This window comes from Mastacembelus armatus, chromosome 3, assembly GCF_900324485.2.
Source record: "Mastacembelus armatus chromosome 3, fMasArm1.2, whole genome shotgun sequence".
Classification (NCBI taxonomy): Eukaryota; Metazoa; Chordata; class Actinopteri; order Synbranchiformes; family Mastacembelidae; genus Mastacembelus; species Mastacembelus armatus.
Window position 1 is genome coordinate 22,327,507 of NC_046635.1, and position 16,805 is coordinate 22,344,311.

Here is a 16,805-nt window from a genome sequence, read left to right on the forward strand (position 1 = left end):
GAAGAAAAAAGCGCATTAGCAGAGGAGTGTCCACAAGTAAATGTAACTCAGGGGAGTTGCAGGGGAAAGAAAGAAACTCATTTTTAGTTCTTACAGCTGTCTGTTGATGGGAACTGTTATTTCTGACTTTGAGATTTGTAATACACTTGAAATACACAGCTAAAAAGGTAAGAAGTGACATGAGCTTTTCATATGTAAGTACACCAAATGAACTACCACAGTTTGCCTGTGATGAACCTACCTGGATTTTTCCGAGCTCCCCGGTGCTCTCCATTCTGCTGGCTACATTAACAATGTTGCCCCAAATGTCATACTGAGGTTTCCTTGCCCCGATCACTCCAGCTATCACTGGGCCATGATTAATGCCTGTGGAAAAACAACCAGGGGCACGCGGTTGAAATTTTGTAATAATGTTTTATGGTGGACTGTGAGAAAGTAAGACAGCTTGTAGGTGTGAAACTGGATGAAATGAAGAGGACTGGGGAAGAAAACATGATTCATCCATCTAAGGGTCTCGGTCTAAACATGCTTCAGCTGTTAGAGAGGTGGATATTTACCAGAGAAGGTCAAATGTTAGTCAGAATAAAAACCTTTTCAGTAGTTGTCTGAAAAGAGATGTGGACAATATTTTACCTGTTATTAAGGTGGTGATTTTTAAAAGCAGCAAATATGAGTTTAACAGGCTTCCCTGTTAGTCAAAGAATTGAAGTCAGATATTAAACTATGGAAAACAAATTCCCTGGATTTACTTCTGTTACATTAGAAATATAAAAGTTACCAAATCCTTGAAAGTATTTCAATTTTTTTTTATTTTTGAATTTTTTATTTAATTTTTTAAATTTGGAAACCTAAAAAGACACTTCACTTTACACTTAAAAATGAGACCATGTAAATTTTCCTCTTAGAAATGAAGACTGAGAAAGAATTTCTTTTCATTATTTGAAACCTATGTTCAGTGGCTTTGCAGCTGCAGCCTGACTTGGTCTGGCCTGGTGGCTTATACTAGCAAACATTAGATACTGAAGATACAGCTGTGAAACTCATTCCTGAGTCAGTCGTCTGATTTCATGACCTTTTTTTTTGTGCTACCATCACACTTCAAGGTTTTCAATTTACTGCTATCCTGTAATTCCTGGTGTTCAGTATAAGTAGTTAAAGAAGAACAATTCTTTCTTAGAGCATGAAGAGTATGTTGTCAGGGGCTAAAGAAAAGGTCTGTTCCAAACACTAATTACTTCATTTCTTGTATACAACTCAGTATAATTTGTTTGAAAGTTCCAAGACACAGCTGCTGATAAGGACAGAGTTTGGCTGAAGAATGAATTGTTTTGTGACATTTCAGTGTTTGTACATTATGTTTTTTTTTTTTATCTCCCAAAAAACGTAAATGTTTTAACCCAAACTTTGTCTGCTAAGAATCAGCTGTCTGGAAACAACTGCACACACAGCGGACAGGGATTAAGGTTTCTCCGACTCTCCAATGATGTACTTATGTTAACCACAATACTTTACTTTCAACATTGCAACCACAATGCAGATACTACACATCTCTGTCAAAAGAATTAGCTCATAAAGATGGTCCACTTTGGTATGATGGTTTAACTTCCTGCAGACCTGAGTCTGTAGCAGCCGATGAATGCTGGTGCTTTCATTGCAATAAACACTGTATGCCAATCATGAGGAGTGTAACCAAGGAAACATGTTAGGGTTATTGTGCCTTAACAGAGCTGGATACAGTACAGCACAGCGCAGTATTCAGTCAATGAAAGGTTTATGCCAAAGCTGCTGAGAACACTCACCCACACGAAGCCTGAAGCTATTGAAAGAATGTCTGTTGATGCCATCCAACTTGCCCATCAGAGCGATGGCAAACTCCACCATGATCCCTATCTGGGCATGCTGCCTCTCTTTGTCCTGAAAAAACACATTAGGGCCAATTCATTACACAACCTCATTATGTGTGGTTGAAAGGGCAAAGGTGTTTTGATGACTTGCCGGCAACACCTAACAATGACGATTTGACTCAGGTCTGAAGCAGTAGCTACACCACCTGATTGTTCTCCTGACCGGGCGTCCCACTAAGCCCCGCAGCTGCCATGTACGTGCTGCCAATTGTCTTGATCTTCTCCACACCACTGAACTTTGGCTTGGACAGCAGCTGTGGGGTTAGAGGACATCAAAATCAATCCAGCCATATATCATTTACAGTTTTGTTCCTGCTGGCATTCACATACCATTCTGCTCCTGCCCAATGTCAACACACTTAAACTCCTATGTCACTGTAAATAGATATTTAAACAGAATTGCCAGGGACAGTTCGGGGCTTTAAAGACATATTGTTTAAGTCTCATAGAGCAACACTTGATAAAAGGGGGGACTGAGAATGAAAGAGGTTTCTTTATTTCCAACCTCGTCAAAGTCGGCGATGATCTCATTGAGCAGCCTGAGGCACTCCAGGCCCTCCTTGTTGATATCGCACTCAGTGTAAAATTCTTTAAAATCCGGCACGGAGGCAAACATCACACACACACAGTTGTAGGATTTGTAGTACAGATCCTGTTGGGAAAAAACACAAAACAGTCACAACATGAGGCAAGTTCTATTTTCAGACACGACCTCCTATAACAACAACAAGAACTTACAGTTCTGGGCTGAACTGCAGAGATGATAATGGTCATGGATTCCAAATGTTACACTGTACTTAGTAATGATCAGTAGATTTGAAAAAAAGATGCAGTGCTACCTTTCTCAAACTCCTAACAGTGCTCCTTATAACATTATCTTAAGAAAGGCAGCAAAGCACAGTCACTTCTCACAAACACTGTCCAACATAGGTCCACTGTGCTGTGTGCTACGTTAATGTGATGCTTTGTGCCATTTATTTAATCTTTACAGTAAAGTCACTGTCCTGATGTGTCGCCTCATGAGTCAGCGCTTGAATGTGTTCGGTATCATCTTTCACTCAGGAGCAAGAAACTCCTTTTGCTCAAACACGGATACTGCACCTGCCGACATTCACTATCACTTCTTTTTACATTAAGGTCCCGATTTAAAGCACATGATCTGAATGCATTACTGACAAAGCCCTACTGTAAATAGTGGCTTCCTGTAAAGCTGAATCTGGGAATATGTACTGATTCTGACAATGTGCTTTTGTGAACTGGAAACACAAACAGTAACCAGCTGTAAAACATGATGATGATGTTAAACTAAGGACACCAACATTACTTGTTTTCTTACTTATTTTTGAAATGTGTGATCCTCTGATTAATAACATAAATAGCGGTCTATTGTCCGCCCCATCTTGTAACCAAAATAGGTCTTGACTGAGATCTCACCTCGTTCTTTTTATTCTCCCCAACAAACAGCGCTGCCACATGGGCCGGCAGCACGTTCTCTAGCAAAAGCCGATTCAGGTTCTCCCTGATCTCGATCTCGTCCTGCTTTGTGCGGTTCTTGTACTTTAGTAGGAAGTCCTGGCGGAAGCAGGACTCGTTCTAGGAGACAGAAACACAGTAACGTTAGACCAACCGAAAAAAGAACACCTTAATTTACCACAATTTTCACTGGAATTTACCTGGAATTCACAGATTTAATGCTTTTTATTATGTTAATATAAATATACGTAGATATGTCACTAAAAATATAAGGTCAATATGCTTTCTGTTTGTCTGATGGGAATGTTATGTAGAAAAATTGGAAATGAATAAAATCAGGGTGGCATTACCTGTTGTGCGATGATGAACATAGTAACCAGGAACAGGGTGATGTATATGCAGCTCATCACTTCGGGGTGTTTCACAAGCCCAATCAATTTCAGGATAGATTCATCTCCTCTGCTGTAGAACAAATGAGAACATTTCTAAATTGACTCCACTTTGATTTATATTTTAGAATTATTTATTTCATAATGGTAGCAAATGTTTCAAGGAGCGTAGCAGAAAAACATGACACAGGCTACAGGATTTTCTTTTCATACTGAGTCCCACCTGCTGCAATTCCAGCTGCTATTGGTCTCAGCATAGATGATATTTCCATAGGTCACAAAGAGTTCCCTTTTGGTACTGAGGATGATGATGTAGTATGCTGTGGAGGCCAGGGTGAGGAAGAGCACTTTGAGCTCAAAGCTCACCCGGAGGAAGACTCCACATGCAATGAGCGATAGGATACAGCAGTATACAGAGTACTGAGGGAGAGAAAGAGAGGGAGACCTTGGGTAAATAACCAAAGACACAGGTTGTTTAGTGTCTACAGTTAAGTGATAAGAAGAATAAAGAGACACTTCACCAACTTTAATGCAGTTCCCTTTGTTTGTGATGAGGAGTTCTATACAGACATGAAAACAACTAGGATAACATCTTTTGTGACTCTGGATGAACCTTCTGAACCCTGATGCCATCATCAATAACCCCATCAACTGTGAGCCTGGAGACTGCAACACTTTTAACAGATAGCCTTTATACTATGGAGCTTGAAAGATGTGGTTGCTTGCCAGGCAGGCAAGGTATAACAAAATATACTATTAGGTTGATGATGAGAAAAGGAATCCAGGATTTTGGGGGCTTCAGTTTGGGTGGAAGGTTGGGATATTGCAGCCTTTGCTGCACTGAATGTGACTATTCTGTCTTAATTTGTTTCTCATAAATCCATCCTTCTGGGATCACGTTTTCTATGGTATTCCACTAAATACTGTATGTACTAGAACTTTTGATTACTTATATTTAATCTGGTCTGATATGAAAAAAAAAATAATACCACTGCAATTATATATAGTGTTTGCTTAATAAATTCCTCACTCACAGGCAGGTAGAAGAGGCCTTCCTTTAATCTCTTCACATGGGAATCATTTGTGTGACACAAGTGGGCAATATCCTGTGTCTTGACAAAGCACTACAAGGGGATAAAAAAAGGATTTGACTGACAAGCAACAAATGGCATGGCAGCAATGAAGTGTAGCCCTGCTAGAAATAGCAGCATATATAATTAGCCTCTTTTAGCACTCAGATTGTGAGTGTAGCCTCACCAGATTGAACACTGCCATGATAATGATGACAGTAGTAGTAATGGTGGCCAGAGGGAGGCGCACACATGGCCGCTTTACCACCGCCTCAGACACAGCTGGCAGCCACTGGCACCTTGACAGTTTCTCTGGAAACAGGCGCTGCAGAGAACAAAGAGAAGCAAGGAGAAAAGATGAACTCAAACCAGCATGAGGAGTATGTGACTTTTACACGCTGATTTATCTCCAAAAATCATGTGTCAATGACTCAGTGCTGGTTACTGCCAGGGAAAGGATGTGTCTGAGAGGAGAAAACAATGTCTGTCAAGAACTGAATGTGACGTTGTCATCCACAAAGTCAGTAGGTTTGGGATTGAAAGCTGCAGCACAGTGACTGAAGAGGATAATTTCCATATTTGCAATAAATAACTGCAAATATTACATGTGAATATTGAAATGAAGGTCTGATCCTTTAAGAAGTGGTTATATACTGCAAATCACACACAACCTGAAGTATTTATTTTATGATTAACATGACAATCTCACCAACAACAACAAAAGCTTTTATGGAGCCTTTGTATCACATGGTCTTAAATTTATATTGTTTTTTTTTTTTAAATATTTGAATACAGCCTAAATTCTAGGGAATGGGCTTAAGAACAACTAACAGATGGTGACTAAATTACATTTTTCCTGAAGGCTTCTGTTTTTTTATGGCATTTATCTTCGTGTGTCCTACGAACAGAATAACACAAAGAATTTCACATTTAATTTGACCTTCTCATGCACTAGGAAATGAAGACCTTTTGCACTGATGCTTGACCTGTATCTTACGTGCGACCAGAGGTCGTGATAAATAGGTATGAAAGGGCTGCTGCGCCTGTTATGCATTTTTTAGCCACTTTCTATGAACACAAAATGCTAAATGGGGCAAACTATGTGAAAAGGGCTACAACTAGCATGGAATCATGTCTAAATGCCGAAAGTAAATGCAAAGCATAACATACTGACCTGTAAGTGACCTGCGAAACAGACAGCTAGGATCAGCAGGAGCACACAAACCAACACTCCAAAGGATATCGCCAACATCTGTTGACTGAGCAGGATAAACACCAAAAATCACCAGATTTTCAGATGGGGATCATGAAAATCTACCAACTACCATCTTCATAATCGGCTTTTCAAAGAGTACAAATAACATCTGCTCCATTCAGAAGTGTGGGATAACTAAAAAAGACACAAATTATCTTTTCTTCCTATTTGCACAGTATGGCAGTAACTGTAATAGATTTTTAAATAACACATGAAAATGTGTTCATACTCACTTCTTTGTGACAAGCATCTGAACCAAGAAAATGCAAAGGAAGATGAAGGTGGCACAGCCAACATAGTGCTCGAACATCGGTAAATCCAGGGCCCGGTACTTAGAAGAGGGAAAAACAAAAAACATTTGAAACTTTTGCTTAGCACCAGAATGAAAATGACACTGTAGCAATATAAAAACTTTCAATTTGCAGCTTTGTGTCCAACTAACCTGTTTTTCAAGATCTTTCTTTGGAAACCACAGAGCTAAACTGCCACTCTCTTCAGACTTAGACCACTGTCTGAGAGAGAGGATGGAAAAAAGAAAGAAAGAATCTATACTGCATGTACTGTTGTAAAGGAGTGGGATTTCATGTCTTATTATGAAATCTGTGTGCATAGCCTAAATTTCAGTGACTATGCAAACCATAATTGATACACACATCCAGTGAAATACGTGCGTTATAACCACTGAAAGTGCAACCTGCTTGAAAGCAAATCTTTTTCTGACCTGTGGATTTAAGTGTATATTTAACCTTTAGTGATCATTTCATACAATTTTGGCTATATTATTTCATGAAAAGCACCCCATTAGCACATTGTGATTTGATTTGTTGCATAAAATGGACCTACTGGCTGCTGAGCTCATCTATAGTAGTGGTCATCTTATCGTGTAGCTCCTCGTCAAACTTACTCTTCTGGGATTTGTTCCTGCACCGGAAAGCACACTGACAATTAGGAAGAGGCAGGCAAACAGACACTGAAACACACAGCTTGATTGGAATGGATTCTGGAAAACCAGATCAGGTCATGCAGGTTACTCAGGTCCAGTTTAGCTGTGCTTGGAGGCAACTTGGTTAAGGCCATTCGGAGCATTAGTGGGGGGAAAAAAAGAAATCGTGTTTATGCCTGTGAGACAGTAGAGGGAGAGTGCTGGCTGCACAGTGCTGTGTGTTAGATGATCTCTGTAGGATTCAGCTGGAGTGTTTCTGCTTGGAAACCCCCTACTCCATCAGGAAGGAAACACACGCACAGATGCACAGACCCAGACACATACAAGCCCCAGTGAGCAGTGTTAATAGGAGTGTGTCAGTCCATTAACAGAGGTTACAGGGCTTCTGGTGGCTTTTGAGATCACACGTTGCCCTGTTACGAAGAAGTAGCAATGAGAAAAGAACAGCATTACACCACTGCTCAGGTTAGTGTTGGGATTGCAAAGCTCTCCACTAAGGCAGTAGCTTGCAGCCTGGGGGACAGAAACTTTTTGGGATGTGTGGGAGTCACAGAGTATTTCAAAATGTACATGTGATTTAACATTTGTGATAATGGAATCTATAGTGTCATATTTAAATAATTTAATAATTTGGGGGAAAACTCATAAAGCGTCATGATTACAAGGTGCTAATCTCCAATTTTAACAGTATTCCAGTATTTACTCTTTGAACAAGTGCCAATCAGCAAAGATCTGTTCTTTTTGTTTTGGGGTTCGGGGTGGGCTCATAAGCCAAAAGCTTAAGGGCACTGAGGGAATAAGAACCTTGCAGGCCATGTAGGCCCCACTCACTTATAGCTGCTGAACGGAGGTGCAGGCAAGGAGAATGGTTCCTCTAGAGACTCATCAAAGCTGCCAAGGCCCAACAGTAAGACACAAGCACAAATTCATCATAACAGAACAGTGTAGAATTAAAAAAAAAAAAAAAAAATACAGGGCCCATGATAAAATACAAGTGAAAATCCATCTAAAACAGTTAACAACAGCGAGGTGCGGGCTTGTGAACAGGAGTAACACACTCAGTTACTTTTAACCAGAGAAAGAAAATATTCTGTTCTGTTATGTCATCAAGCTTGAATACGTGCACCTCATTTCACTGTCACTTCAGCCTCTGATATGTTCACCAGCTGCTGCCTCTGCTACAGTGGACTGTGAATACATGAATGAAATGAACAATTTCCGAGATAAAACAAACCTCCAGTCTCTCAGGGTGAAATGCTTGTGCTTTTAGGCACACGCTTATCTCTTCTAATCACATTACTCCAGCCCACACTGTTTGTATAGGTGAGTCCTGCCCGCTAATCAGTAGCTACACTTTAAATATTTGTCCGTATGCTTGCTGCCTGTGCCAGACGGGCAAACACAATTAACCATTATAAGCTATAACCATAATCAATTTGTCTATGCATTATTTGAAGCTAATGGAAGGGCCTGTCATAGAGCTCGGCACTCTGAACCAATGCAGTAGACCTCAGAGATGATATTTTGTTGGTGAAGGGTTTATTTTCACAGTAAGACTAACTCTCCGACCTGGCATTTATGTGCAGCTCAGAAATGTTTTTTTTTTTCTACATACATACAGAAACCAAACATTCTGCCTGTGTCTTTACTCTAGAAACGACCATCTATTCTACTGTGTATCTCATGTTTAAAATGCACATCATGAATCCACAAATACAAAAGAGTCTGTGAAGCTATCAGTCAAAAGAAAAATTGTGCATGTGAAAAGTTATATAACACACAAGCTTCCCTAGAAACAAAATTCCATCAATATTTCTAAGATCCCACAAAATACATACATCTTAAGCATTATGATAATCTCTGTATGTCTAGACACTGGCAATAATGTAATTATTGCAAGAACAATAATAACAAATGGTTTAATATGCAGTATTACACAATATTATGAATAAAATGTGTAGCAAAGATGATTGCAAGAATGTAAGCAAAGATGAAAATATTCAAATTGGTGGAAAAATCTTGGCAGGGTAAGATGATATTAAGTATTTCCTGCTAAAGTATTGTCCAACATGATGCCACTGAACAACACGGTTGTTACACAGGCTGAATTCCAGAGTAAATACAGCATGTGCAACCACAAACTGTCTAATCATCCGTGCCAAGTTTCACATTCACTCTGTTATGACTGAATAAAACTTTAAATTTATAAAAAAAAAAACAACAAACATTTGAATTCAGTTTTTTGGGACTGCAGCAGCTCAGATTTGTCTTACCTCTCAGTGAGCTTGGAGCCAGGAGTTGACCGCAAAGGAATGTCCTAGAAAAACAGGAACAACACTCAGCCAACAGGAGAGAATGATAACATACAGTGGTGTGAAAAAGTGTTGGCCCCCTTCCTGATTTCTTATTTTGGATTTTGTTTTCCCTTAATAATAAAAACCTTCATTTAAAAACTGCATGATGTGTTTACTTGTGTTATCTTTGACTAATATTTAAATTTGTTTGATGATCTGAAACAAAGTGTGACAAACATCTAAAAAAAAAGTAAGAAATCAGGAAGGGGGCCAACACTTTTTCACACCACTGTATGTTAAGACCACCTCCACCTAAACTCTTGGTGTTATCAGTTTTTAATAGCAATGCAAGATATATGCAATAAGAATAAATGAAAATGCTTCTACAGTAAGTCCCACTTTATTAAGGTTTGCATTTACTTTTACTTGAGTGTTTCCATTTAATGCTAATTTATATTTCTTTTCCACTATATGTTGTACTCTACATTTTTTGACAGCTTTAGGTAGTAGTGAAGATTCACATTAATCAAAAACATTTTTGTTTCCTATATGTAGTACTAAGTATTTCTTCTCACGTAAAAATTCTGGACCTTTAACAGCTTGTTTTAACAGTTTCTACAGCTTAAATATATTATACATGTAGTGACAAAGTTTGATATCTTCTAAATCAGAACACAAACTTTTTTCATTACATGGAGAGGCAAAGTGCAGCAGCGTTTTATATTGACAGACTCCTCTATAAACCTTCTAAACTTTATCTGTAGCTTACACACCTGTTTTTCCCAGGTTACCTCACATAATAAATAACTAAATAAATACATTTGTCCTGATTAACTACCAAAGAGAGACCCTGATTTCAATTTGTACACTTGGTTGCATGTTGCATCAGTGACAACTAATAATGAATTCATTAAACAGTGACTACAATATATGCTCACCTTGCTGCGGGACCTGCCATTGACAATGGCGTCTGGGGTGAAGCCTTCCCGACTCTGGAGGTGGGCAAACGGTTTGACAGCCCCCCAGGATTCCAGGTAGCGGGTCATACGTACAGATGCCCGCATCTTCAGCCCATCATTCACACGAGGTTTAGGCTCATTACGGCTGTTCAGTGATGGATCCTTAGACTTCAGACACACAGACACAAACAAATGATATTTCATGTAAGAGTGCACTGTAAGCACTCAGCTGAAGCTCTGAGTCACAAAGATTAGACTCAACATAGACATCCTTAGAAAGGACTGAGGGATAACTAAGGCTGGGCAGTCCCCTAGATTTGTTAAAAAGAAAATGCCCCAGAGATTTTAAGTTGGATCTGTATCAGGTCTTGAAGTAGTTTTGGAGAATATCTGCCAGACTATCATCCATCTCTGTAGAATTTTTATGTGCTTGGGTCTCCTAAATTATGGGCGCAATTGCACAACACACAAAAGAGTTGTGTGTTGCCAGTTATCGCTGGCAACACAATATGGAAGAATGGAAACTGTTGTTCAGACTTATCTGATTGTCTTATTTAAGAAATCTGGAGAAGATTGGAGAACATTTGCAGGCTAAATGATGAGAAAATGTTCTGACAAAAAAACCTAACTGCAATTTACTTGCACAATTACATTTCTCTTAATCATCATACCAGCAATTATTTGTCAGATTAGGTGCCTTCAAATGCTACATATTTCTCACTCTTTCCTTCACAGTGTGCGTTTTCAGTGAAAATGGATCAAGAACTTACCCGTGGATCAATGACTAGGTAGGTTTGGGCATTGAGCTCTTTTAGGTAGGGGTCTCTGAGGTGGCCGTTGCCCTCTTCCACATCATACGCCTTGTTCAAGTGCTTCAAAGTTGCTTCTGTGATGTGAACACGTCTGACCAAGCAAGGGAATAAAGAGACACTGAAATACTTGGCACATTTATAATAAGACATTTATTTTGTATTTATTAAATCTAACATTAAGATGCAGTACTGGCAACATTGAGGTGGGCTCTTTCTGCCTGAAGTACCTGTGCTGCAAAAAGTATTAGTGTAACAGAATATGACAAAATAATACATATTATTATGAAACTTATAATACTGTACTGCCCTACCCTGGAAGGCCTCCTGATTCCATGTGATTGGCCAAGGTGACATCATGTGACCACACATCAAACTGCCACTTGCGAAGGCCAATAACACCACATAGCACGTTGCCCGAATGCACACCCACTCTCATGTTGATATCCACTCCTGTGGCCTCACGTACCTGCCTGAAGGAGTTTGAGAGCAATATTAAAGCTCATTGTTGTTGAAGGCTGTTCCTAAATGGAGGCTACAGTGCTTCAAGGCACATTAAGGGTCAGAGAACACATCATATTTACAAAAAAGAGACTGATGCCGATGGTTGGGACAAACTCACTTAATTGCTTCCAACATGTCCAAGCCCATTTTGACACAGTTTTTGGCATGTTTAGGCAGTGAAACAGGCAGCCCTGACACACAGTAATAGCAGTCTCCAAGGATCTTGATTCTCATGCATTCATTTTCCTATGAGGAACAACAAAGAATGAAGAAAAAAGCAGAAAAATATAGTTTTATGCAACCAGATCACATAAAAAACAACAAACATGGCTAAGCAGTTAAGACAGGATATGAATATAAAGGTGACAGCACATGGGAGCTGCCCAACACAACCACAGTCTTGCACTATTGGGATTTTCACTGCTTTAGTCATGCCTTGATAAGACAAATGTGTGCCCTTGTTCAACTGCTGGACCCACATTTTCTCAGCTAGTATGAGTTTCAGCAGAAATCTTCCTCACTACTACAATCTGTTCAAAAGACAAACTGCAGGGTAAGCTTAGAGGTCAGCATTGTCTGTTATACTGACAAAAAAATAAAATAAATGTCAACTACTCACCCTGGCAATTTGGTCAAATTTGCCAAACAGTTCATTAAGCATGATGACCAGCTCCTTGGGAGAACAGTCACTGGCCAGTTGGGTGAAGCCAACAATGTCAGCATATAAAATACTAAAAGAAAAAATGATATAGTCAGAGTTTAACACACATACACATACAAACTCAGCAACAGAGCTAATACAATGACATGGAAAGATATGTAAATCCTTTTATCCAGTTTTCTACATTAATCAGTTTTAAAAAGTGGTCTGATCTTCATCTGAGTAGCAAGTATAGATAAACACAATGTGCTTACACTAATGACAAACACAATTATAATCTTTTGCATCTTTGTTGAACACACCTATTAACCATTCACAGCGCTGGTGGGAAAAAAAAGTGAGCCGTTGAACAGGTTGAACCTCCTTTGGCAGCACTAACCTCAAACAAGCACTTCCTGTAGCAGTGGGTCAGACCTGTATAACATTCAGAAGGAACTTTGGACCACTCTTTTCCGTATAGAGCCACTTTAGTTCAGACATATTAGAATATCTGATGTAAATGGCTCTCTGGGTCTGGGCCACTTCAAAATGCAGATTTTCTTTGTCTGGTCATTCCGTAGTTTAATTCCTTCAATGTTTGTATCACTGTCTTGCTGCATTAACCAAATTTTACTGAACTTCCTTGACATTCTGTAACATAATCTCTTAAACCTGGGAATTTATTTTATCCTCAATGATTACCTGTCCAGGCCCAGAGGGAACAAAGCAAAACCGTGATACCCAGTGTATTTCATTAGACTGATGTTTTCATGTTGGTATGCTGTATCTTTTGTATACCATGTGCAGTGTTGCTTGTTCTCCCCAGACATTTCAACCTTAGTTTCATCAGTCCATAACTAATTTACCCAGTAGCCCTCTGGAGTGTCAGTGTGCTCTTTGGCAAACATCAAAACCACAGTGATGTTTTTTGCAGAGAAGCAGTTTCATGCATCATGTGCTACACGTTCGCCCTTTTTGCCTATTTTGCCAAGTGGTAAGCAAGAAATCAGTTCCTGTTCTTGTTTAGGCAGAGGTGGACATGGCATTTTGCACAGAGCACATAGGAAAAGTGAGAAGTTTCTTTGCAGTGCTTGCACTTTTGTCAATGTGTCCAGGTTGGGAAGTGGGCAACCCAATCTCTCTCACATCTGGAGGCACACTGCATGATGGTCTCTTATGCGGTGGTGTTGATGTTTGTGGTTTTGAGCAAAGTTTTTACCATATGGTGCTGCAATAGGTCTCAAAGACGGCATCATAGGGTTAATGCTGCTGGTACGCACCTCACGGTGGGCTAGTGATATCTTATCTGACCTTTGAAAGACCCCAACACCACATGGAAAAACAGTTGGAGGTCTACCAAAAGCCCCGTTCACACAGACGACCTGACCCCCTGCCTCAGCATGGCTGGACTACAGGAAATGCCAGCAACAGTTTGATCAAAGCCATGCATGTAAATTACAGCAGGATAGTATGTATTTAATCTGACTTTGAGGTGTCTCCGATACCTAAAGTAGTTACAAATCTCAAATTGTTTTAAAGCAAACTCAAACAAAAAATATCCTTTTATATATATCTATGTGCATGAACTGAACCTGTAATGCTAAGACCAAGGTAGGTTACAGCACTGACTGATTAAAGGTCACGGCCTGGTCTGAATACAACTCCCAGCCTGTTGGCCAGCAGAGGGACACAGATACTGCAGTACACCTGATCTGGCATGTTCCACCAGCTGACTGAATGCGTCCAGGTGGTTAATGAGACAGACAACACAGGAAATGACTGGTCTCACTGGGGTAATTACAGGGATAGGTCACGGATGAAGCCTATCATTCAACACCTTCTTACTGTGGGCTTAAATGAACATGGCAGCGCACACAAATGAAGCCATCACAATAGCAAATATCAGATGTCTACTGTGTCAACATTAAAATGTAATTTAATAAAACAGATGTCAGCATTATTTAGCAGAACTGAAAATTGCCTTTAGAAATAAATGTGATAAAAATATGCACATTTACAATCTATTCTTACTGCTCTTGAACTCTAAATGGAATTCCCCTATTAAGGTAAAACAGAGACTGTCTTGCCTACATTTACCCCCCAAAAAATGAACTGGTGAGCCATCTGCCAAAGTTCAGATTAAGCTGACCCAATATCTGTCAGCACTTGCTAAATTAATGAAACCCTCAAAACACAAAGAGCTGTAACTGGGTCAGTGCTCTGAAAACTACCAGCCACACTAATCTCCATCGTTATGAGAAGAGGTAAAAAAAAATCATTTTTTTATGGGCACATTTTTGTTTTATGCCTGACTGATATTTTATGAAGTGATCTGCATATAGAAAGCTAACATATAATCTGCTAGAGAAACAAAGAGAATACATAAAGTTGAAAACAGAGTGTGGGAAATAAGATCAGCGTGATTTAAAAACTCAAGACATTTTTACTTTTGAAATATGAAAGCAAAGCAAGCTTTAAACATACAATAGTCTGAAAGATTTTTTTTTCTCCTGCCAGATTTTAGACATTGCAGTGGTTAAACAAACATAATAAAATCCTATGTTAAATCTCTGTTTAAGATACTAAATCATACTGATTTTAAATCTAGTGGCTCCCTGTAAGTCAACACAAATGTACTCTTTGATTTTGTATGAGAATCTGTGTTTTGTTAGAAACTGGGAGCACAGTAGATTCAGGCTGAACTTGTTATTAATACTTATCTTTAAATTATAGGTACTTCCATAGCTACTTTTATATTTTACAAAATAGTAACTGAAATAAGAAAAGCTTTTAAACTATCTAACTAACAGTAAATTAAGGCTTCCAAAATAAAGTGAGTCTTTATGAAAAGAGCTAATTAATGATCAATAAATTCAAAAATCTATGGCTTTTTGCTGGTAGTTTGTGATTGTACCTGACATTTTCATGCCTCTTGACATAAAGGCTGTGGAAGTTATTATCTTTGACCAGTCGTTGCTGCTCTTCTTTGTCTTTACATTCTTGCAAGCGCTCCATGATTGCCAGCTTCATCTTCATGGAGATGTAGACCGGCAGCACAGACTGCAGCAGGTTCTCCTGCAAACCCACACACACATACACAATTAGTTACATAACTGTAATTTAGGTGAGCCAGGAAATTAAGCTTATTTTACTGTTGCACTCAATTTACAGTGAGTGCAACAGTGAAGCCCTGAAATGAAAAAAGGTCTACACACACGCACACATATACACTTTTTTTTTTTAATTTCTCATGGTTATATCTCACGCTTAATATTCTGTACAGCTGTGAATGTTTGACTCATCAAACATCTGCTAGAGTGCCGCTTCCTTGACAAGACTTTCATTCAATCCAAGGATGGAATTTAAGGTTTTTTTCCCCACCTTTTTGTCTATATGAGCACAAATCTGTATCAGTACTGTCATCATATCATTAAGCTTTTAATTGGAATTCAGAGAAGGTGAGATTTACAAACAAACCAGCATGTTCATATAGATTTATACTGTATATGAAATGGTACCAAATAACATTCCAACATCACCATGCTACTATTAACCAAATAATGACTAAGATGATAAAGTGGAAGGAAAGTTCAGAATGTACCGGTGTGAGTACTGTATAACACATTAATGCACTACAAAGCAACAAAGCAACGCACTGGAGTTAGGCTATACAAAAGCCAGATTCTTTGGAACTGTTCAGAGTTCAATAGCTTGATTAAGACAGGAATCTGAAGAGTGGATACATTTTAAGCTATATAGCTATGAAGAGCAAAATTTATGTGCCAGTGTGTATGTTGAAAGAGAGGATGGTGTTGTCTGTGTGCTCTGGTTTTGTCAAATTTTTTTACTCATTTCATATTTCCTCAAGAGAGTCAGGTGAGATGAGAGGTGTGTGTATGACCAGTTATGTTCAATTCACAGACTTCCTAAGGGATATAAGTAGTGGGTATCGATTTGGGAAACCGATGGGTATTCACATTGTTGCTATGAAGCCATTCGTGTTTGGAATACTGGAAACTCCTGAGGAATCTCCTGTGCTTTGCTCTGTTCATGGATCTTTCTATTTACTTCTTCAAGCCAACAGAACTGAAAAGACCCTGACCCCACAATGACCACACTTCATGGTATGTTAAGGGGTGTTGAATGGCAATTAACTCGTGCCCAGTTGTGGTCCGACACAGTGCTACGCAATACAGCAAGCATGCAGCTTAATTTTCATAAGACCACATCACCTTTGGCTGTAACATGTCAAAATTTTCCAAGTGGTTTTTTGCAAAAGGCAAGCATAATGTCAACAAACTTCTTATTTCCCTGGAGTGTTTCTGGACACTCTCTGGGGTATTAAGATATCTCAAGGATTCAAATTAATAAAACTGCACTTTAATTTAAAGTCTTATCGCAAAGAAGTGAATGTGTTTTGACTCAAATCATTTTGACTATTGTCTTCTGATTATATAACAAAAACAAATAAATGTATGACATTTAGAGTTAGCATATATAACCCAAAATCAATATCCAAATTTAATACATTTTGAATTCATTATGTAGCAGCACAAAATGTTGGC

At 39.0% G+C, this 16,805-nt stretch overlaps 1 protein-coding gene across 3 annotated transcripts in view; it reads right to left on the reverse strand.

The window, feature by feature from the left end:
- adcy7 (adenylate cyclase 7) overlaps nt 1-16,805 on the reverse strand; it is a 49,242-nt gene that overhangs the window by 1,318 nt on the left and 31,119 nt on the right. The window contains exons 6-26 of one of the 3 annotated variants that reach the window (XM_026293311.2): nt 15,155-15,315; nt 12,220-12,331; nt 11,719-11,846; nt 11,411-11,569; nt 11,058-11,190; nt 10,267-10,455; nt 9,308-9,351; nt 7,866-7,925; nt 6,935-7,012; nt 6,534-6,603; nt 6,325-6,422; nt 6,011-6,095; nt 5,024-5,161; nt 4,801-4,890; nt 3,990-4,186; nt 3,728-3,836; nt 3,339-3,497; nt 2,410-2,556; nt 2,051-2,158; nt 1,800-1,914; nt 242-366 (exon numbers count right to left, since the gene is read on the reverse strand). In XM_026293311.2, the coding sequence (XP_026149096.1) occupies nt 242-366; nt 1,800-1,914; nt 2,051-2,158; nt 2,410-2,556; nt 3,339-3,497; nt 3,728-3,836; nt 3,990-4,186; nt 4,801-4,890; nt 5,024-5,161; nt 6,011-6,095; nt 6,325-6,422; nt 6,534-6,603; nt 6,935-7,012; nt 7,866-7,925; nt 9,308-9,351; nt 10,267-10,455; nt 11,058-11,190; nt 11,411-11,569; nt 11,719-11,846; nt 12,220-12,331; nt 15,155-15,315 (2,505 nt within the window). Of the gene's footprint in view, nt 1-241; nt 367-1,799; nt 1,915-2,050; nt 2,159-2,409; nt 2,557-3,338; nt 3,498-3,727; nt 3,840-3,989; nt 4,187-4,800; nt 4,891-5,023; nt 5,162-6,010; nt 6,096-6,324; nt 6,423-6,533; nt 6,604-6,934; nt 7,013-7,865; nt 7,926-9,307; nt 9,352-10,266; nt 10,456-11,057; nt 11,191-11,410; nt 11,570-11,718; nt 11,847-12,219; nt 12,332-15,154; nt 15,316-16,805 lie in introns of all 3 variants that reach the window. The other 2 variants (XM_026293310.2, XM_026293312.2) reach the window with 2 other exon arrangements.